The 24,515-nt window shown below is 41.8% G+C and overlaps 1 protein-coding gene across 1 annotated transcript; it reads right to left on the reverse strand.

The window, feature by feature from the left end:
• Positions 1-18,033: 18,033 nt before the first annotated feature.
• On the reverse strand, positions 18,034-22,089 carry LOC137088663 (THAP domain-containing protein 3-like). The gene is made up of 4 exons (XM_067452125.1): positions 21,896-22,089; positions 18,749-18,915; positions 18,596-18,661; positions 18,034-18,454 (listed from the first exon to the last, which is right to left on the reverse strand). Exons 1-4 carry the CDS (start codon positions 22,043-22,045, stop codon positions 18,394-18,396), a joined length of 444 nt encoding a protein of 147 aa, XP_067308226.1. The 5' UTR covers positions 22,046-22,089; the 3' UTR covers positions 18,034-18,393.
• Between the last annotated feature and the right edge of the window lie 2,426 nt (positions 22,090-24,515).

A 24,515-nucleotide genomic window follows, 5' to 3' on the forward strand; every position in this document is an offset into this window, starting at 1 on the left:
AAAATAAGGCAGAGGACGTGGCATGTTGCACAAGGCATGTTGATACTGAGAAAGAAAGCCCAACCACAAGCAAAACTACGTTAGCCAAACCTGAACGTCACTTCACCAAAACAGCAGACGCACCCAGATAGTAAGCAGTAAACAAACGGCGCAACCGAAAGAGAGAGCGGTAACCCATCAGAAGAGCCGAGTGCAGCTGAGAGCAGCAGCCCGATGGCAGACTTATCAACAGTTCAGTTCAAAGTTTAAACAGTGGAAAAAGGGTTAATCTAACTAGGCGCGAAACATCTGCACAGTATTCACAGTGTCTTGCTGACAGCAGAGGTGGTCAGTGCAGTGACAACAGTCCAGGTCAGGGAAACGGAGTAATCAACACAGAGTTCCGATGAAAAAAATAAAATAAATTATATATATATATAATATATATCCGAACCAGACAAACAGTACAACTCCCGGAACCGGAAATGGTAAAGCGTGTCACTCTTGTTTTAAAATATCTTCTTTTTTGCTCAGCAGAAGAAAGAAACTCAAACAGGTTTGGAACAACTTCAGAGTGAGTAAATGATGACAGAATTAACATTTTTGGTTGAACTATCCCTTCAAGAAATGTATCCTACTGATTGAAAAAAACTGTACTCTAATTTTCCAGGTAAATCCCAGCATCTTCTCTAGTGTGAATATGTTTAACACTCATTGTGAACGATAAATCAGGCCCCATTTACAGATGAATTTACAGGTTTGTAGCCTAGAAATCCCTAGCGGCAGCAAATCTAATCTGCCCGCGAGTGTCGTCTAGCAACTCTCAATACCCTTCTGAGCTGTAATCCCCAAACTCTTGCCGGGCCAATCACATCGGCCCTCATTTATCAAAAGTGCGTACATCAAATTTCCAGCGTACACCTTGCGTACACCCAAACCCACGGTGACTTTGAGATTTATCAATATAGACGTTGGCGTACGGCACGCTCTAATCCTACGCCAGCTCAGGAGGTGGTGTACGCACATTTGGATTTAGTGCGAAAATGCGCAGAAAAACCGCAACAACAACATAATAATGATAAACTTCAGTGTTTATTTTTGTGCAATGTAGACTTCAATGTTTAATTTGTGTGACTATAGGCTACCAAAGCAGAGGCATGTACGGCAGCTGCGCACGGACTGGGACTGAATAATTCAGACTGACAAAATAATAAAAATTACATTCTTCTTCTTTTAAATAATAATAAAATAAATAATAACAGCATTCTTCTTCTAAATAACAATAAGCGTCATTAATAATAAAAATCATAATAATAATAAAAAGAATCTTACAAATTGTCATGCAATTATGTGATGAATGGTAGACTACTCCACATCACATCATCATCATATCGCACACCCAAATACATGTGCCATGATACGAAATTAAATGCTAATTCTTTCGAAACACGTTCTGTAAAATAATGCACTGTGATAGGTAATTTCTCATCCAAACAGCTGGAGTGCGCTTCTCAACCCCCACACTAACAGAAGTTAGCCTACTCGTAATTTGGGTCCATATTCTGTTTTTGTGGGTGCCTTTAATCCCACTCTTTAAACTCCCAAATAAAACAATTTCGCTTTTTTTCCACTTCCCTGGTGATGGTCTCGATGGGCGCGTCTCAATCATCTCACTAGTCCACTAGTCAGAGCACTGATCAGGGAGTCAGCCCATTGACTTATGTCCTAATCAGTGCCCTGACTAGTGGACTAGTGAGATGATTGAGCGCGCCCGATCTCCACGTCGGAGAAGTTTCGCTTCTTTGCCGTCTTCTGTTTGTCCATGGCGTAAAATGAGGGCGTGGGGGAGGCGGAGACTTGAATATATAGGGGCGTGTTATTCTAATGACGATCGTTTTCAGCCGCCGCATTTATCAAGGGCAAGTGTTGCGTACACCTGGATTGCAGAGGTGCGCACAGCTTCATAAATCAGGCGGTGAGAGGAGTGTAAGCATAATCTTACGCCAACATACGCCATAATGACGACGGCCGAGTTGCATTTGCGTGCTTCTAGTAAACACAGAAACTGGCGAACGGCGGTCTTCCGAATCAGCTTTGACCGCGACTCTGGAAGACTTGAGTTAAAATTTTCACTGAGAAAAGAACGGCACTGAAGTCATTCTGAAGAAGGGAAGATGTGTTCGGAGTTTAGCCAACCGGATACAGTGAATGTTTAATCTGTCAGCTCTGCTTCACCTCCGTTGCTCTGGTTGGTGTAGCGCTATCCTATCGCGTGCAGAGGGAGTTTGAAAGAGAACTGTTTATCCCCCCCCCTCGGATTGAGCTGTCAATGGTGAGTTTCCAGACCAAACATCTTGATGTGGCTCTGGCTTGTCAGGCTAACAAGTTTGTGTTTTTTTGTTTGTTTGTTTGTTTTTTACAATCGCTAGGATACTTTTCTCAATTTTTAGGAGATTTTTTTCAAACTCCACATACAGTGGGGCAAAAAAGTATTTAGTCAGCCCCCAATTGTGCAAGTTCTCCCACTTCAAAACATAAGAGAGGCTTGTAATGTTCATCATAGGTACACTTCAACTATGAGAGACAGAATGAGAAAAAAAATCCAGAAAATAACATTGTCTAATTTTTAAAGAATTTATTTGCATATTATGGTGGAAAATACTTTAATACTTTGTTATTTATGCTTTGTTGGCAATGGCAGGGGTCAAATATTTTCTGTAAGTCACCACAAGGTTTTTCCACACCGTTGCTGGTAGTTTGGCCCATTCCTCCCTCAGATCTCCTCTAGAGCAGTGATGTTTTGAGGCTGTCACTGGGCAACACAGATTTTAAACTCCCTCCAAATATTTTCTATGGGGTTGAGATCTGCAGACTAGGCCACTCCAGGACCTTGAAATACTTCTTACGAAGCTCTGCCTTCGTTGCCCGGTTGGTGTGTTTTGGGATCATTATCATGCTAAAAGACCCAGCCATGTTTCATCTTTAATGTCCTTGCTGATGAAAGGAGGTTTTTACTCAAAATCTCACGATACATGGCCCCATTCATTCTTTCTTTTACATGGATCAGTCATCATGGTCCCATTGCAGAAAAACAGCCCCAAAGCATGATTTTTCCACCCCCATGCTTCACAGTAGGTTTGGTGCAACTAAGCGTACTTTCTCATCCAAACACAAGTTGAGTTTTTACCAAAAATATTTTGGTTTCATCTGACCATATGACATTCTCCCAACCCTCTTTTGGATCATCCAAATGCTCTCTAGCAAACTTCAGACGGACCTGGACATTCACTGGCTTAAGCAGGGGGACATGTCTGGCACTGCAGGATTTGAGTCCCTGATGGCGTAGTGTGTTACTGATGGTAGTCTTTGTTACTTTAGTCCCAGCTCTCTATTGGTCATTCACTAGATCCTCCTGTGTGGTTCTGGGATTTTTGCTCAGCGTTCTTCTGATCATGTTGACCCCATGGGTGATATCTTGCATGGAGCCACAGATCAAGGGAGATTATCATTGGTCTTGTATGTTTTCCACTTTCTAATAATTGCTCTCACAGTTGATTTCTTCTCAATGAGCTGCTCAACTATTGCAGATTCAGTTTTCTCAGCCTGGTGCTGATCCACAATTTTGTTTCTGATGTCCTTTGAGAGCTCTTTGCTCTTGGCCACAGTGGAGATTGAAATCGGACTGTTTGAGGTTGTGGACAGGTGTCTTTTATACTGATAACGAATTCAAACAGGTGCCATTAATACAGGGAACGAGTGAAGAACAGGGGAGCCTCTTAAAGAAGAAGTTACAGGTCTGTGAGAGCCAGAAATCTGTGTTTTTTGTAGGTGACCAAATACTTATTTTCCAACATAATTTGCTAATAAATTCTTTAAAAATCAGACAATGTCATTTTCTGGATTTTTTTTCCTGCTTCTGTCTCTCATATTTGAGGTGTACCTATGATGAAAACACACACACACACACACACACACACACACACACACAGGGTGGAAAAGGCCCTCACGGACCCATCAAAGCCTCAGGCATGATAAGGTCAGTGAAGCGAGCCGATGACGGAGCGGCTCTAATCTAGATCTGGAGACACCCTTTCACACTCAACCAGAGAAACTCTGATAACTGCAGATCTCAGAGGTGTAAGTTATTTACTCGCCTCAGGTGCAGCACACTATTTATAGCCTCAGACCTGTGAAAAGAAGCACACACACCCTGAAAAATGTGCATGCACACGCCCAACACACACACACAGCATGCACTGATCACATGAACTCCACCGTCCAATCGTCACAGCGCAGGAGGAATTTGGAGCAGTTCCTTAGAAATCAATACATATATAATGTCACGCATATAATAAACCAGCGCTTCACAATAACACAAACTCATCACTGAGAGGATCTGTGGTTGCGTCAGTGAAAAAATGCCATTTCCGTCTTTAAATAACATCAAGATACATGACAATGTGTCAGATACATGACATCCGATCACATTCCCTCATGTTTCGAATGTTTAGAACATTACTGCAGGCATTCAGAAAAGCTAAACAGATGTTTCTGATGAACAACAAGAACTGAAAAAAGGACACAAATGACTAATGAGCTCAGCTGAAGATAAAAGAAGATATTAAATCTGAAGATCTCAGTGGAGGAGGATTAAACAACTTCACAAACAGCATCACCAGCTTCACACATGACTAAGCAGACTGCCTTTATTTCTGTCTGATGTCTACAGAAGATCTTACTGAGATTAACAGAGGTTTAGATGTTGACGTTTTAAAACAATTAAATGTTTGATCACCATTATGGAGATCAGTGTTTAATTTAGTTGGTCAGTTTGATGTGACTTTATAGTCTATGGTCTAACTGTGTTTAGACCAAAAAATGTTGGGACACTGTACAAAATTGTGAATAAAAATGGAAAGTGGAAATTTCAAATTTCAATATTTTATTCAGAATATAACATAGATGACATATCAAATGTTTAAACTGAGAAACTGATCATTTTAAAGGAAAAATAAGTTGATTTTAAATGTCATGGCATCAACACATCTCAAAAAAGTTGTGCCGTGGCCATGTTTCCCCCTGTGTGGCATCCCCTCTTCTTTTTATATCAGTCTGCAAACGTCTGGGCACTGAGGAGACGAGCTGCTCAAGTTTAGGAATAGGAATGTTGTCCCATTCTTGTCTAATACAGGCTTCTAGTTGCTCAACTTTTTTATGTCTTCTTTATCGCATCTTCCTCTTTATGATGCGCCAAATGTTTTCTAATGGTGAAAGATCTGGACTGCAGGCTGGCCATTTCAGTGCCGGATCCTTCTTCTACACAGCCATGATGTTGTAATTGATGCAGTGTGTAATCTGGCATTGTCATGTTGGAGAATGCAAGGTCTTCCCTGAAAGAGACACCGTCTGGATGGAGCATATGTTGTTCTAGAACTTGGATAGACCTTTCAGCATTGATGGCCTTTCCAGATGTGTAAGCTGCCCATGCCACACACACTCATGAACCCCATACCATCAGAGATCAGCTTCTGAACTGAGTGCTCCTTTAAAGATATCCAAATGATGTCCTCAGCTACTAATAATACATTCATGACATACTTATGGAAGGACATTTAACAAATATATTACAACACGATCTTAATATCCTAATTATTTTTGACATAAAATAAAAAATGGATAATTTTGACCGATACAATGTATTGTTGGCTATTGCCACAGATATATGGTAAGCCATGTCTTCTTCTCCTGTCATTGTCACCTGCACTGCATGCTACATGTTTAGCATATCTATCTCCGTTGGCAAACAGGGCTTCACATGTGATAAATGTAAGGAATTAATCAGGCTGACGGAGAAGATTTCAGATTTAGAGACACGCATCCAAGCTTTATGTGAGAGCAGTGAGAATGTAACAGCTCTAGATACTGCTTTGGATGCACGCAGCAGGGCTTGGTGACGATGAGAAAGCATAGTCGCGGATCAAAAAACCACTCTTCCGTTCCGATTAGAACATCAAACAGGTTCTCCCCACTCAGTGACGCACCCACTGAGGATCCTGTTGAAAGTGCCCTAGTTATTGGCGATTCTATTACACGGAACATGAAAATAGAGACACCAGCCACCATAGTCACATGTTTATTGGGAGCCAGAGTGCCTGACATCAAAGCAAATTTAAAAGTGCTGGCTAAAGCTAATCGTAAATTCTCTAAGATTATTATTCACGTTGGCACTAATGATGTTCGACTTCGCCAGTCGGAGATCACCTAAATTAACATTAAAAAGGTGTAAACTCGCAAGTACGATGTCAAAGGCTGTATTTTGCTCTGGCCCCCTCCCTGCTAAAAGGAGTGATGAAATAGTTAGCAGATTATCACCACTCAATGGCTGGTTGTCTAAGTGGTGTCTGCAAAATAACATAGGGTTCATAGACAATTGGAAAAGTTTTTGGGGCAGACCTGACCTGTTGAAGATAGACGGAATTCATCCCTCCTGGGCTGGAGCTGCTCTTCTCTCTAGTAATTTGGCACATAGTCTTAGCACTAAACCTTGACTCACTGGGGCCCAGGTCAGGAAGCAGACAAACTGGCTAAACCAACCGTCTGCTAGCTGTCTCACATCACCAAAGTCAGCTAAATCCCAGCACATAGAGGCTACGTCTACACTAATCCGGATAAATCTGCACTGAAACGTCTGAAAACGCTTACATCCCCGTACTGCGCATGTGCAAATCCAAGACGCTTCGACTTGTGTCATTACCGCTACTCGTTTATTTACTCTTTGAAATTTTGCGGCAATGTCGAGAAAAGGCACTGAGTTTTTTAAATGGGTCGACAGTGAGGTGGAGTTGTTGCTGCGAGTAACACATGAATATAAAGTGCTAAAAGCAAGTGAAAATGTAGACTGGGAGACGTGCCAAAATAAATACGGCGTGAATTGGTCATATGACTGCATCACATGGCTAAAAATGCGTCATCGTATTAAAAAGCCTCCGTTTTCACAGTCCACACTACGACGCGAAGACGGCGTTTTCAAATGTATCCGCTTTGGAGAGCCTTTTCAAAACGATACATTTTCATTGACTTAAAAAGCTGTCTCAGTGTGGATGGAAGGCCAAAACGGAGAGAAAAATATAAGTTTTCAAATGAAAGCGTATTAGTGTGGACATGGCTAGAGACTCTTTCACCTAGATATTATCACATATAAACTGTGTCTGTTCCCCAACTTAGTAAATACAAAAAACCATCAAAACCATTCAACAGTAAAAATTTAATTGATGTCCAACAAATAAACAACAGATATAATACGGATGAACTATTGATAAAGCTTGGGTTGCTGAATATTCAATCCCTTTCTCCAAAAACGCTTATTGTTAATGATATGATTATAGATCATAACTTAGATGTGCTGTGTTTGTCAGAAACCTGACTAAAACCTGACGACTACATTACTTTAAATGAGTGCACCCCCCGAGATTATTGTTACAAACATGAGCCACGTCTGAAAGGTAAAGGGGGTGGTGTTGCTGTAATTTATAATAATATCTTTAGTATTACTCAGAAGTCTAGTTTCAAATATAATTGCTTTGAAGTTTTGGTGCTTTATGTAACGTTGTGTAGTGTAAATGATAAATCCCGTCTGACATTTGTGTTGGCTACTGTATACAGGCCACCAGGGCACAATACAGACTTTATCAAAGAATTTGCTGGTTTTGTATCAGAGTTAGTACTGGCTGCAGATAAAGTACTAATTGTTGGTGATTTTAATATCCATGTAGACATTGAAAAAGACGCATTGGGATTGGCATTTAGAGACATTCTAAACTCTATTGGAGTTAGACAACACGTATCGGGACCTACTCATCGCCTTAATCATACTTTAAATCAGAGGTCACTAATAGGCGGGCCGCGGTCCGGATCCGGACCCAGCAGTTGTTCTGTCCGGACCCAGACCAATAACCCATAAATGATTGAAAATTATTTACTTTTGACGGAGCGTTTCTATTTTAATCCGCGCAGTTTTTCTAGCATCTATGGTACTGGTTTAGCGCAGCCCAGGAAACTCACAGACCAATAGCATTTGTTGTAAATCATGTCACGTGATGCTGCTCGAGTCAGACAGCGAGAGATACACACACACACGCACAGGGAGAGACGAGACGAAAGAGACAACGTTTCACATGGCGTGCTCTAAAAAAAGAAAAGTAGACAGCGATAACAGAGCTTTTAATCAAGAATGGACAGATTCTTACATGTTCATTCTTCCCACGGGCAGTTCCAAACCGGTATGTCTCATATGTTCAGAGACTGTCACGATTATTAAAAGCGGCAATGTGAAGCGCCACTAGCACAAATCTTGTGACCAAACATACCCACTTAAATCCGCACTGAGGGCACAGAAAATAAACAATCTAAAAGCCCAATATGATCGATCCAGCAGAATCCTAACACATTCATTCACTGCCCAACAACGTGCTAACGAATGTTCCCATAAAGTTGCTTGGATTTTGGGCAAACATAAAAAAAAAAATTACTGATGGAGGGGTTGTCAAGGAGTGCATGAGTGCGGTAGCTGAAACCTTATTTGAGGGAAAACAAAAAGAAGACGTGTGTAAAAATCAAGCAAATATGAAAAGAGAAGGAGAAAGAGAAAAGGAGGTGTTAAAGCTGTTCAATTGTTAATGTGTTGAAATTGTTTATTTTAAAATGTGTTTAAACTTAAGATGCGAAAGAGAGTTAACTAAAAAGTAAAAGGGAAACTCTATTTATAATTTTTATTCAATATATACATTTTTCTAAAATTAAGCACTTTATTTTGAGATGCACTCTGATGTGTTTTATTTATTTATAATTTATTTTTAAATGCAGCCTTTATTTTATTTAAATTGATCATTTATTTTTAGAGTACTTATTATTTCCCTACAGCTCAATAAATAAACAATAAATATTGTTGAAATATTATTAAATTTACTTTCATTTTATTTGACAGTCGTCTCTTGACTAGGCTACTTACATATTTCCATACAACTACTAGGCTGTGGGACTGAATGATAACACAAGTTAGTCATTGTGATGTTGCGGACCTTTGGTTGCTGATTTTTTTTTCTAACTGGACCTCTTAGAATTTTAATTGAATACCCCTGCTTTAGATCTAATAATGTCACATGGAATAAATGTTGATACTGTTAAAATTCTGCAGCAGAGCGATGACATCTCAGATCATTACCTAATATCATGTATACTTAATTTACCTAAGGCTGCAAAGCCGTCCCCTCGCTTCAAATATGGCAGGACAATAACCGCTGCGACTAAAGATTGCTTTGTACATAATCTTCCTCATCAGCCATAGGAACTTGATGCTGCAACAGAAACTATTGACTCTCTCTTTACTAGCACTTTAGACATAGTTGCTCCCCGGCGCTTAAAGATTAAAGCAAATAATACAACGCCGTGGTACAACGAGCACACTCGTTGGCCAGAGGAGAACTGGCACCCTGACTGAGTCTGGTTTCTCCCAAGGATTATTTTTCTCCATCATGCCCCGATGGAGTTTTGGTTCCTTGCCACTGTCGCCTTTGGCTTGCTCAGTTGGGGACACTAAAATTATGATTAAAGTTATTCAACTAATTATACAAATAAAATTTATGAATTAGGTTTTATTTAATTCTATAAACTATAATACTGATCTGCCAACATTGTCGCTATATGATAAATTAAAATAAGCTGATAACATCACTGTTTACTCCAGAACGACTGTACAGCCAAATCTAATTTTGTTGCAATATTATCCTGTTTGACACTGTGAAGCTGCTTTGACACAATCGTGATTGTAAAAGCGCTATATAAATAAAGTTGATTGATTGATTGACACTCGGCCCTTAAAACAGCAGCGAGAAAAATGGAGCGCAGTTGGAAGAAAACAAAACTGGAGGTTTTTCGCAATTTGTGGAAAGAGAGCATGATTGCATACAGAAAGGCCATAAAAACTGCTAGATCTGCTTATTTCTCAACTCTTTTAGAAGAAAACAAACACAACCCTAAGTATTTATTCGATACAGTGGCTAAATTATCAAAAAATAAAGCTTCAACTTCTGACGTTTGTAAACAAAACAGCAGTAATGACTTTATGAACTTCTTTACTAGTAAGATTGATAATATTAGGAATAAAATTATAACCATGCAGCCGTCTATTACAGTATCACTTCAGACAGAGCGCTGTAGTGTCACTGAGGAAAAATTACACTCATTCACTGCTATAGGAGAACACACACACACACACACACACACACACACACACACACACACACACACACACACACACACAGTGCTATAGGAGGAGAAGAATTGGCTAAACTTGTAAAATCATCAAAATCAACAACATGTCTGCTTGACCCTATACCGACTAGGCTATTAAAAGAGATACTTCCAGAGGTCATAGATCCTCTGCTTAATATCATTAATTCATCTTTGACATTAGGATATGTACCGAAAACTTTTAAGTTGGCTATAATTAAACCACTTATTAAAAAACCGCAACTTGATCCTAAAGAATTAGTCAATTACAGGCCAATCTCGAATCTACCATTTTATCAAAAATACTAGAAAAGGCAGTGTCTTCACAATTATGTTCCTTTTTAGAAAGAAATGGTATATGTGAGGATTTCCAGTCAGGATTTAGACCGTATCATAGTACCGAGACTGCTCTAATTAGAGTTACAAATGATTTACTCTTATCATCTGATCGTGGTTGAGTCTCTCTATTAGTGTTACTCGATCTTAGCGCTGCATTTGATACTATCGATCACAATATTCTTCTGAATAGAATCGAAAATTATGTTGGCGTTAGTGGAACTGCTTTGGCATGGTTTAAATTGGACTTATCTATCCGTTATCAGTTTGTAGCAGTAAATGAAGAGATGTCACACCGATCACAAGTTAAGTATGGAGTACCGCAAGGCTCAGTGTTACGCCCATTTCACACATACTCCGTCTGCAGTGCGTGTGCGGTGCGTGTTGCGTTGGGTTGCGTGTGCGTTGCAGGAGCCCCACACCCTGTAGTCCTTTCACATATGCTGCGTTTGCAGTCCGCAACTGATCCGCTGTTGCAAACCACACACACAGCATTTATTCATTATTTTTTATTTAAATCCAAACGTTTTTACTGAACATGCCTCGTCAGAATTCCAATTCTCTTTGTTTACTCTTTAATAGAAGTCAGGTTACGTAGCCTAGGCTACTACATTTAAAAAACAACATTTTATTAAATTCATTTATTCATATTTATATACTTTAGATTTAGCTCACACAAGTGGCAAAACATTTAAACATAGGTTATAGCCTTAAATCACAAACATTTTAAATTAGAAACTTACAATAGTCTATTCAGAAACAGCCGACTCTCGTCTTTTCTTTCGTTTTTACACCCTTTTAAAAGAAATCCTGCAGGTCAAAAAGAACTTTGCTTTTCACCTCCAAGAAAGTAGGCTACGAGTGCTATCCTTTATGGCACATTTTTTTAACCTAAATGCCAGGTAAGGTGTCATTTTGTTGCTTTACTTGAGAAAAAAAAAGCTACTCTTTTGAAACAAGAGTATATTTTAAATGATATGCATCTGTGGTGAAATTACTAGATTTTCGCGTCAGTACATGTTTATTTTAATGCGAACAATGTTCTGTCGCTTTAATGCAGCAACGCAGCGCAGCAAAAAATAGACTCGGTACGAAAACGATCCGTGCACTGCTGCAGATGCAACGCTCCTGGAACGGACTGACGGACCGCATCCGTGTGCAGTGTGAAAGCTGTCATCCGTTAACATGGGTACGGAAAAAAATACAGCTCTATATTTCCTCACGCCCTGACGAAACCTACCAATTCACAAGATTAACGGAATGCAGAGCTGATATAAAAAATTGGATGAATAGTAATTTCCTGCAAATTAATTCAGATAAAACTGAATTTTTAATTATTGGCAATTATTTTAGTCAGGACAGAAAAGCTCCACAAGTAGTAACCGAGAATACTGTCTAACACTTGATGACTGCTGATATGTCAACCGTCAAGTGAAATTGGTTATTCTGCGCATAGGCTGCCTGCACAAAGAAATATTCACTCCTCTGGTACGGCTCTACAGTGGCGGTCATCCTGGGGCTCTCATGGCTAAACCAACATCATCCTGAGGTCTCCTGGCGCAACAGAGACATTCTGAAGTGGGGCTCCAGCTGCTTCCCTTCCTGTTTTCCTCGACTACCACAACCTTCACATTCATCTCCCAAGTCCATTTCTGTGACTTCGACGACTATTGAAAGTCCCAAAACTCTGGCCTGGAATCCTGAGGCTGAGAAAGCGATACAGACCCTGAAGGAGGGCTTTACTTCCGCTTCTCTTCTGTGCCACTCCGACTCGAACAAGGTTTTCTGGGTTGAAGTTGACGCGTCAACCACCGGAGTTGGAGCCATCTTATCGTAGCGGTAGAACATAGCCAAGCCTCTACCATGTGCCTTCTTTTCCAGAAAATTGTCCCGGAGGAGCAGAACTATGACATCGGCAAACGGAAGTTGCTTGCATCAAACTTGTTCTGGAAGAATGGAGACACTGGTTGGAGGGAGCTCGTCATCCATTTGTAGTGCTCACCGACCACAAGAATCTCCAGTATCTCAAAGAGGCTAAGAGACTCAACCCGTCAAGCCCGGTCGGCTTTGTTCTTCACTCGATTCAATTTCAACATCTCCTATCGTCCAGGCTCCAAGAATATACGCACTGATGCGCTATCCCAACTCTACGCTCCCTCCGATGCAGTTGAAGCTCCCAAACCCGTCCTTCCTTCCAGTGTCTTCCTCAATCCCATCCAATGGGATTTTGATAGTCAGTTGGCTGAGGCCTCGAACCTGCTCCGCCAGGGTGCTCCGCCGACCAATTGTTATGTTCCTCAAACTCTCTGCATTAAACTTTTGAAATCTGTCCACTTATCTGGCTACCCGGGGACCGCCCAGACTCTCTCGCTAGTGCAACATAAATTCTGGTGGCCTGTCATGGCAAGAGATGTAACAAGGTTCGTGTGTGGATGCCAACTATGTGCTGTATCCAAGGTTCCTTGCCATTTACCATCTGGCAAGCTCCTTCCTCTCCAAATTCCTTGTCAACCTGCTCCTCGTCCCTGAGACCGGCCACCACGACGTCGGGGTCTTTGGTCCGCTCCAGTGGCCCCTGGAGAGGGGGGTAGTGTCACAGATCTGCCAGACTCTCTCACCTCCTGCACCCATAGATCAGTCACCAGAAATCTCCAGTGTGTCCTACATGTTCAGAGTATCCTCCCTTCGTCTGAGTGCTTCACCTGTTGTCTTTGTGTGTCCTGGCATTCTCTCTACACCTTCTGTAAGACTGATCCTCATCCACCATTCCATTCACACTCCATTCACTGCCCTGTGGTCCAATAAAATCTACTGGTCTGTTCACCGTAACCTTGTCCAGTGTGTGTATCCTGACAGTAAGGTCCAGCATGCTTTGTTTACATCTAGCAAGAAAGCTGATATAATTATGGAACGATTCTGTTAACAGTTTGCTAATTAGAGGTGCTTAAAATGTCATTAATTCTCCTTATTCACCGCACCTCCATCTTGAAAACCAAAACAAGGCTGGGGGGTACACTAAACCGGAAGTTCAATGACAGAGCGCAGCAGCGGGCGTCTGTCATGGCTACATGGACATCAAATCTTTCTTCTCTTCCCAAAATAACCATGGAATATGTTGAAAAGTGGGCAAATAATGACTGCATGATTCCCGGGCTGTTTTGCTGAAAGGTTACAGCAACTGGATCGAGGGATATGTGCATGATGTGGAAGGTAAAGCACGGAGGATAATGGCTTTTTTCCTGAAATCACCATAGCTAACGTTACTTTTAAAGTTAGCTTGTTAAGTAGCTAATACATCAGGACGCGACAACATTACAAGACTGACTGTTATTTTGAGTGTTAACAATAAATAATTTTACCGACAGTCAAGAGGAGTGAGACAGTCAGTGTGAGAGCTAAGTGTTTTCGCTCAATGCGCAAAAACGAGGCACCTTACAACATTCAGGTATCATGACTGTGGATAAACTGCTCAGTTTGCGGAGTGGTGCCACTGCTAGAACAAATACGCTTGCTAAACGTTCAAATATTCATTTTGATCGTTCATATCAACAGTTCATCTTCTCCTGCTAGACTAAAAATAACATGTTGCAGTTGATGTGATTTGTAGCTAAAAGTTTATTGGAAACAGTCAAAATTGTTTCCAATGTGTCATTACAAAGCAAGGCAGGGTGCTACTGTTGGTTATTAAATGAATAAATATTAAGTATAAGTTCATTTGTTTACAGGCATGGGTTGCTCAGTTCACAAAGCAATGTTACGTAGGGTTGGGGAAGGTAATCTTCAGGTCTCGCAGGTAACACAGATGCTAAAAAATAATCAGTAATGTCGTCCACTGGGACGCACGAACCCAGTAACATCATTTGATTACGTTGAAACTGTTATGCATCTGTGCCTCAAATATCTTATTTTAATAAACATCATGTCAAATTACTGTTATTCCCCAACCCTGGGTTTTAGTACAATGAGTGTCCAATATATTGGGTACCCTGCAAGCTGTATTAATCAGTATATGTCTGATGTCCAGAACAAATGTAGTAGGGCTGTAAACGATTAATTGTATCCAAAATAAAAGTTTGTATTTACATAATGAATATTATGTTTGCTGTGTGCATGTATGTATGTGTATGTGTATATATATGTACATACATATATATATATATATATATATATATATATATATATATATATATATATATATATATATATATATATATATATATATATATGTGTGTGTATATATATATGTGTGTGTATATATGTATATACATACACGTATACATACATACACACACATGCTTGTACATATTTAATAAATATTTCCATGCCATGCATGCATGTATGTGTATAATATATATATATATATATATATATATATATATATATATATATATATATATATATATATATATATATATATATATATAAATAATTTACATATATATATCTTAAATATATACATGCACGTATGTGGTTTTAAATATACAAAATAATTATACACAGTACACTTATTTATTATGTAAATACAAACTTTTGTTTTGGAAGCAATTAATCACTTACAGCCCTAAAACCTAGCATCTTAAACATTGACTGTTATGCTTTTATTTTTGGAACATGAAAATGCCAGTTGTACCTAATTAACTGCACACTCAGTGTACATCACCGTGCTCTGTAATTTCATGTTAGATGGTTATATCATCACCTACTTTGCTAGGCCAGTTACATATTCTTTTAAATCCTTAGAGATACCATGACTGTTTGGGTCTGGACTAGACATTTAGAAATGTTGGTATACCTATCTAAATGTGAATGTGTTATTAAACTAGTTTGATTATTCTTAAAGGTGGAGCTGTCCTTCGAGGAGCCATTCATTAGCAAGACAACCTGCAACTGTAAAGCTGGCTTGGGACAGTGCAATCACTTAATAGGACTGCTCTACACGCTGGCACACTATATAAAAATGGGGTATGCATCTGTCCCACCAACTGCAAGCAAAACATTGTTACCTCAAGCCTGGCATGTTCCATCAAGGACATTAGGTCTCAGCCCAAGAGCAGTTAGCACTGTGACAGTGTCCAAAGTTAAACCTCCATTGCCTAATACACCACCAAAGAAAAAACAGCGCTCTACTGAGGGGATTGTCTCTAATTTGTATTGTCCTGTGCCACTTCCTTTACCAAGTGCTGAATTCGCAGAGACTCTTCGTGGCAACCTGGCTACAATTGACAGTATAGTGCCAGATGTTGAAGTTACTGGAAGCGAACTGTAAGCAGCCTGCTGTTCTGGTCTCCACAGAATTTGGGGAGCTTCCCCGGGGTTCTATATTAAGTTATCAAACTCAACGTCCCCTGTCCATTTTCAGTGAAAATGACCCTGAACTTCCTCTACCTCCTCAGCCATGCTCATTTAGCACTGCTCTAGATGATACTGGAACATTCTTCTATGGAGGCCTGGCTGTCACACTTTCTGATGCAAAGCATCTAGAGATGGAAACCAGAGGACAAAGCAGTAGCAAGACCTGGCATCAAGTACGAGCCAAACGCCTGACATCATCAACATTTAAAAGAATCTGCTCCAGGGTGAGAGACTTTGACAGTTTAGCAGACAACCTGAAGGAGAAACGGTTCACACAAACTAAAGCAATGAAGAGAGGCCTTGAAATGGAGCCAGTCGCTGTTGCTGAATACAAGGAAATCACTGGCAATGAAGTCTATCCCTGTGGGTTTGTAATTAACCCCCATGCCCCACATCTGGGGGCCTCACCTGATGGGAAAGTGCGTGACCTTAGTGCAGCTCCAACCTACGGACTTCTGGAAATCAAGTGTCCAGACAAGGAGAGTTTTAAAGACTGTCCATACTTGTACTGCAAGACAGATGGAACCTATGCTCTGAAGACAATCCATGAGTACTACTACCAGATGGTGGGACAGATGGGTATCACCGGTATGACATGGTGCGATTTCTTTGTTCAGTGCAAACAGGACCATCACCTGGAGCGGGTCCACTTCAATTCTGAAGAATGGGAAAACATGAAATGCAAACTTGACAGTTTCTTTTTTACATACTTCCTGCCTGCCTTGTGTAAGAAAGGTAGATAAAAGAACATCTATGTAATAAAATGAAACAAGGCCATGTTTAAAGTTTTTACAGTACAGTTTATTTTTCTGTGGTGCTTTATATTTAAAAGTTTTTGTGAAGTAACAGATGTTTCTGCTAATGTTCATGTGTGGAGCAACACTGTTTGCAGCACTCACACACACACACATGCTCACTCACACATTCACTCACTCACTCACACATTCACGCTCACATTCACTCACACACACACACACACGCTCACTCACACACACACACACACGCTCACTCACACACACACACACACGCTCACTCACACATTCACTCACTCACACACACACACACACACACGCTCACTCACACATTCACTCACTCACTCACTCATTCACTCACACACGCTCACTCACACACACACACACACGCTCACTCACACACACACACACACGCTCACTCACACATTCACTCACTCACACACACACACACACACACACACACACACACACACACACACACACACACACGCTCACTCACACATTCACTCACTCACTCACTCATTCACTCACTCACGCTCACACACACACGCTCACTCACACCATGAAATTACATCAAAAATATACAGTGTTAAAAATAAAAGAAACTTGACTCTAAAACAGCTTGTCAGAATAATTCAGTGTGCTACATGGGGTGGACAGTATCATTTTAAACCAGTCAATACTGGCACGCTTTAGAACAGAGGCCCTTGAAAGTTAGTTAAGAGGGCACATACAGTCCACAGTTGATTGACAGAGCCCACTAGTGTCATTGGTAAGACCCTATCGAATATGTGATACTCTTTGATCCTCCTAATGGCACGCTCAACATGAATGCGAAGTCTGGCTATGGCTTGTGTCTGTCTCACCTCTTCTTGGCTAAAATGTCCACTTGGGCCTAAAAAGGGTGGGATCACAAGAGAAACATTGATTTCACTGAGAAGGTCCTTGATAAGAAATCCTTTATCAGCCATGACCTCATCACCTTCCTCAAGTAGTGACAGGATCCCTGATTCTCTTGTGATCTCCTTGTCAGATATTGAACCTGCATACAGCTCACTGACAAATGTAACTAAACCAGAGGGAGAGATGCCAACTAGGCCCTTAAATGTGGTGTTACCTTTGTAGTGAGAGTAGATTTCAGAGTTCAGAACTTTTGAACTAGGTCTCTGCACGTGTATTTCTGTACAATCTAATATAACTCTTGTAAGTGGGAAAGTGCTTTTGAAACAAGGAGGCATGAGCTCATTTACAGTTTCTCTCGAAGGCCAAATTGGAAGTGATCCTAACATGAAATGTAGATAGTTTGCCCAGGTTACACAGACCTGCTTACAGTTGACTGTGACACATCAAAGCGCACCGCAAGGTCCTGTTCAGGAAAACCTTGCCTAAGACGACAAAGAAATAAAAAAAACTGGTCAATGATGGACAGTTTAGGAATGCTAAACCCCTGCCTTACAATTTCCCCATCAGCTTGCCTTATTCGCTGTGCCTGACTCCACCCTACCATGTTTTCTGCAGTAGGCTGCAGGGCCATAAACACTGCTTTCAGTGTGTTATAATCAGGAAAGCCTGTGAAAAACATGATGTCCTTATCATTGCCTTCGAATCTTGAAAGGAGAAACTGCTTGGCTTGAAGACGTGCAATTAATTGTGCTTGATCGTTGATGATTTTGTGTGCTTCCTTAAGTTACTCTTCCAGTGGTGGGGGCAGTTCAGCATAATCATGATCAGGGTGTGGAGGGGCTGCACTGCAAGGGAAAGAAAATATTGAAGGACATAATTGTAACATGCATTAAATTACATGCATTCTACCGTGTTAGTGTGGGGCTATTTTGAGCCTTGTTAGTGGTATTAACTAGCTGGGGGTGGGGGAGATAAACATCACTTACCTCAACTCATTAGAATTTACATCAACCTGCTGCACATCCTCTTCAACAACTGCAGTGATTGCATGACTGGAAAGCAGTATTACTGAAACTTAGTCACATGAAAAAGGTCTTAAAAACATTATGGATTAAGAATTTAACTGCACAGAAAAATACCTTGTAGTTCCTCTGACGATAGACCTCCTTGCAGGCCTCACGTGACTATCAGTCCAGGCAAACAATGTTGGAACAGCACCCTTCTTCAACTTTCGCATGCCAACCAGGGTCTTCAAAAAAGACTCTTCAGTGAAGTGATCTGAACATACTTTTGTGTGCACATTGATCTGTAACCTTAGATGGATGGATGTTAAATATAGTTTGGTGGTTAAAATGGTCTAGATTAGCAGTGATTATCATAAAAAGGCACAGGTCACGTCTTGTTTATATTCTGCTGTAAGACACGGCTAGCCACGGTAGGACGTTAGCTGACCAGGCTAGTCTAAAGTGCAACACCTTGCTCAACGTTACCCGCGAATCAGCCCCACGCTCGCTATAAGTTTACTTAAAAAGGACCGGTTCGTGACTAATCAAGTCATGTTTATTTAGCCAGAAGGCTTAGCTAGCTATCTCTGTGCTAGTTAATGTAAATGTCACAGGCCGGAGCGGACCGCCACTTAGAGCGAGTCCCGCTCCTCCCCTAGTTTCCACCCCGAGGAGGTCCCAGAAACACCCCAATGACCAGACGGACGAGGACGGTTAAGTTAAAACCAATATTTATTAATTTAAAAAGAGATTTATGGGAAAGGGGAAGGAGAAATACTAAAAAGGGGGACACCAGTCCTCCAGGACTGGGGCCTTGGGATCTGAGTCACTCCTGATTTTCAACAGATCTTCCCGGTCTCTTCTCTCTCTTCTTCGTACAAGCCGAGTTTTGCAGGTGACTATGCAGGCGGTACACTGGGCTCTCAGCTTTGGGCATACAGGTGAGTATACAGGCGGTACACTGGGCTCTTAGCTTTGGGCATACAGGTGAGTATACAGGCGGTACACTGGGCTCTTAGCTTTGGGCATACAGGTGAGTATACAGGCGGTACACTGGGCTCTTAGCTTTGGGCATACAGGTGAGTATACAGGCGGTACACTGGGCTCTTAGCTTGAGACGTACAGGTGGGTATACAGGACCGTACACTGGGCTCTTAGCTTTGGACGAGCAGGTGAGTATACAGGACAGTACACTGGGCTCCTAGCTTTGGACGTACAGGTGAGTATACGGGCGGTACACTGGGCTCTTAGCTTTGGGCATACAGGTGAGTATACAGGCGGTACACTGGGCTCTTAGCTTTGGGCGTACAGGTGAGTATACAGGACCATACACTAGGCTCTTAGCTTTGGACGTGCAGGTGAGTATACAGGACAGTACACTGGGCACTTAGCTTTGGGCGTACAGGTGAGTATACAGGACCATACACTAGGCTCTTAGCTTTGGACGTGCAGGTGAGTATACAGGACAGTACACTGGGCTCTTAGCTTTGGACGTACAGGTGAGTATACAGGACAGTACACTGGGCTCTTAGCTTGAGACGTACAGGTGAGTATACAGGACCGTACACTGGGCTCTTAGCTTTGGACGTACAGGTGAGTATACGTGCGGTACACTGGGCTCTTAGCTTTGGGCGTACAGGTGAGTATACAGGACCATACACTAGGCTCTTAGCTTTGGACGTGCAGGTGAGTATACAGGACAGTACACTGGGCTCTTAGCTTGAGACGTACAGGTGAGTATACGGGCGGTACACTGGGCTCTTAGCTTTGGGCATACAGGTGAGTATACAGGCAGGCGGTACACTTGGGTAGATACAACTCACAGCTCCGTAGTCAGACAGATGTCGGCTTTAGTGCTTCCTCTGATGCAGAGCTTTCTCTTCGACCTAGGGAGGGATCGCTGACAACGTTTGCACAGCACAACACTATAATTCTTCGGTGAACACACATCAAAAGAAAGACTCACCCACTGCACTCCACACACACTCACGGTGAATTAGGGTCAGGATCACCACATTGGGCCGGGAGACAAGTCCTGGGTAGTAGAAAGGGTCAGTGCAAAGGATGACCATATGAAAACGTCAAGACCACGATCTTTCAGCACGCTCCTTCCTCTTTTCAATACGTTCCCAATGCCTCCTTAATGTAAACAATCTCTCCAAGGCAGTAACAATACATATCAACACAGTTGTTTCAACAACGAATGCTTCAAACACTTAGCTCATGTTTTCTTCAGCCCAGTACTTTGTTCTCACTTCGCCCAGTCTGTATCATCCGCCTCAAGACGTCCCTCCGCTTTACCGATCGCTCCGTCTCACCCACCGCGATCGCCCAAATCAACTTCACTCACCCTGCCGCGTTGGCCGGAATCAACTTCACCCCCCCGCCCCCGTTTGCCGGAATCAACTCCACCCTTTCCCTGTTCTCCTGTTGCCTTCTTTATATGCCTCCTTTGCTCTAATTTGTCCAACCATCGATCGCCACGTCCATGCGCACACCTGTTCCCCATAATACTCCCTTTTAGTTGCCCGGAGTTACCGGAACTAGCCGCGTGTTCCATGGACAATGGTCCGGGCGGACAATTTCCGCAATTTTAGGTTCCGCCATTTTAAGTTCCGCCATTTTAGGTCACTCCGTGAAATCCTCCCCCGCCAAACCGTTCTAGTCCCTAGAACGGGAATCACCTGCCTAGTCACCGTATCATACAGGGGGGCCGCCCATGAACACAGGCATGACTCGGAGTGGGGCCTCAGGTACCTTGTCGTCGGCCATTGGGGAATTTCGGTCGCTCAACTCGAGGTGGAATCCTGCCGACTACGCCAAAATCTGTCACAGGCCGGAGCGGACCGCCACTTAGCGCGAGTCCCGTTCCTCCCCTAGTTTCCACCCCGAGGAGGTCCCAGAAACACCCCAATGACCAGACGGACGAGGACGGTTAAGTTAAAACCAATATTTATTAATTTAAAAAGAGATTTATGGGAAAGGGGAAGGAGAAATACTAAAAAGGGGGACACCAGTCCTCCAGGACTGGGGCCTTGGGATCTGAGTCACTCCTGATTTTCGACAGATCTTCCCGGTCTCTTCTCTCTCTTCTTCGTACAAGCCGAGTTTTGCAGGTGACTATGCAGGCGGTACACTGGGCTCTCAGCTTTGGGCATACAGGTGAGTATACAGGCGGTACACTGGGCTCTTAGCTTTGGGCATACAGGTGAGTATACAGGCGGTACACTGGGCTCTTAGCTTGAGACGTACAGATGAGTATACAGGACCTATATATCTTACCTTGAAATGGCGACCGGGATCTCGTCTTATTTTGTGAATCCATTCACGGCAAAGAACAGGATCCTTTGGGAAACGATGAAATGTTTGACCTGAACAGGATTTCTTTCTTTTTGACGATGTACATCTGGGAACACAACAATGCGGCGGCATTGTAATAGCGTGATGACAGTAGCCTGCTGAGCGCCAAAGTTACTTCCGTACCCCACAGCCTCGTTTTGGTTAAAGGAAGTGACGTAGGTGAATAAGGCGAATAGGTCAACTAGAACCAGACCTAATCCTAACTTCTACTTCCAGACCTTTTGTTTTCATAATATCTGGTATAATCCAGCAGGTAAAGTCACAATGACGTCAAACGTTAGGCCTGAAAGAATGCAAGTTGTCTCCAGAATTTAAGTGCATCAGAAATAAATTCTGTCTGAAATGCGTCGGCTATTAAGTGTGTAAACATGAGCCACGCCAGTGCAACATGCTTATCCTCCCACACACACACAACACAAAACCAAAGCCTATTTAACATCTAACAACTCTTGTTCCACCGAGAGCATTCCCATCGCTCTTTATAGTGGAAACCAGTTCTCTGACATTTAACATAAAGGTGCTTAAAATGCCATCTACTCCATCATTCCCTCAGGCCAAGTGTTTGAGAAGTACAGTAAGCTGTCACTGCTGTAACCATAAAGATTGTGGATCAAATATCGTTGAGGCTTTACACCTATTTGTGAAATATACTATCAAATTCTAAAATAAATCAGACACTGGTTCTGTATTAAACACACCACAGCCCTTAAAGTGACAGTTCACCCCAAACATCATCATCATGTCACCATTTAAAGCCAAGTCACCTTTATTTAAACACATTAGACACATTTTAAGCAAATGTTGAAAAAAGGACACAAGAACTACAACTGACTAATGAGCTCAGCTGAAGATAAAAGAAGACATTAAATCTGAAGATCTCAGAGGAGGAGGATTACACAACTCCACAAACAGCATCACCAACTTCACGCATGACTAACCAGGGGGTGTATTAGAATCCTATCTTATCTGTTTGGTAACCATGGAAATTTCAGTTAGGACCGAATTTAGGACATTTCTTAAATGCATAATCCTATCTTAACTATGGATAGGAAACGGGTATGACAGGAGCATCCTAACTCGACAAAAAATCCTAAAAGCTGTCTTAACTTTAGGACAACCCCACTGGTGTCCTAACCTCAAACCTTTTAGAAATCCAGCGGTGAAAATCACAGTACACCAATCCTTTTTTGAGAGAGTTACATTTATGAATTAAATATGAGAAGCAGCGACGTTTTGATGGTGTAGATACTTTTGGAAGAGCCAGCTAGCGCTTCTTTGATGATGAAATGCTTGTAAATATTATACAGACTCCCACGACGCATGATTTTGCAGTTGATAAATTGCGACCAACATTACCGAGCCCAACAAGCCGTCACCTGAGCATTAGCCTACCTGTCACAATTCACCAGTGTGAGTGCCCATGATCACAACCAGAGGGCAATCCACCCCATGACTGTCACTCCATCACAAACTCCATTACCCATAATCCTTGGCCTAGGACTCATTAGCACTCACTGTTTACACCTGTGTCTCATCACCTCATTACCTCTGCCTATATATCTTGTTCACTCAGTCATTCAGTGCGAAGTCTTGTTTAGTGTCACAACTGCATTTCTGAGTGTTTCCCAGGTTTCATGTATCTTGACCTGTGTCCCAATTCGCATACTATCCATCCTAAATAGTATTCGAAAATAGAATTAGTATGTCCCAAATCGTAGTATGTTGAAAAGAGTATTCCGAAGATTACCGGATGGTTTACTATTTCCGGTTCGAATTCGAAGTACTTATCGATGTGCACTCTAACGGCTGATATTGCCCACAACCCATTGCGAGTTGGACGAGGATTCGATTAGAACTACAAACGCGGATAAAAAGTGTTAAAAAACTATAAGCATGACGGATGTGCGAGTTCAACGGTTAAGTAGAGAAGTTTAGATAACGCGGTTTGAGTGACCAACTATCAATATTTAACCTGACAAAAAGATATTTATTCAGTGTTGTCCACATTATATTTCACCTGCAGCAGCATTGTGAACTTTTTTAATGACACGTTTGGCCATTAACTTTTAAATGCATCATTATATTTAAACTGCAAACACATGAGGAGAGTCTCTGCATTAAAGACACACACATGGCAGATCAACGAGCGGCTACATTTCTCTCCGATACGGTAGGAGATTAAACTGAATGTGGAGGATTTGAACTGGGACGAATCTGATGATGATTGACAGGCCAGATAAACGCTGACGGGATGCACGTAACTAAGTTACGACAGAGTCCGTTTAAGATGGCGAAGTAGTCCCGAAGCTTGCATACTTTTCTGCTACACACTCAAAAGTATATAGCTTTTCTTCACAAAAAGAGTACATACTTTTAGGACGTAGCATAAGTAGGCGAATTGGGACGCAGCACAGGTCTTTGATTTCTTGGCTTCTCTGTGGATTACCCTTTTGCCTGTTCCTTCTGTTTTGTTTGCCTCTTTGGACTGCTTGCCTGTGTATGACCTTTTGCGTGTTTTATGGACTACGACTTTGGATTACCC

The sequence above is a fragment of the Pseudorasbora parva genome, chromosome 1 (genome assembly GCF_024679245.1).
Source record: "Pseudorasbora parva isolate DD20220531a chromosome 1, ASM2467924v1, whole genome shotgun sequence".
Taxonomy (NCBI): Eukaryota; Metazoa; Chordata; class Actinopteri; order Cypriniformes; family Gobionidae; genus Pseudorasbora; species Pseudorasbora parva.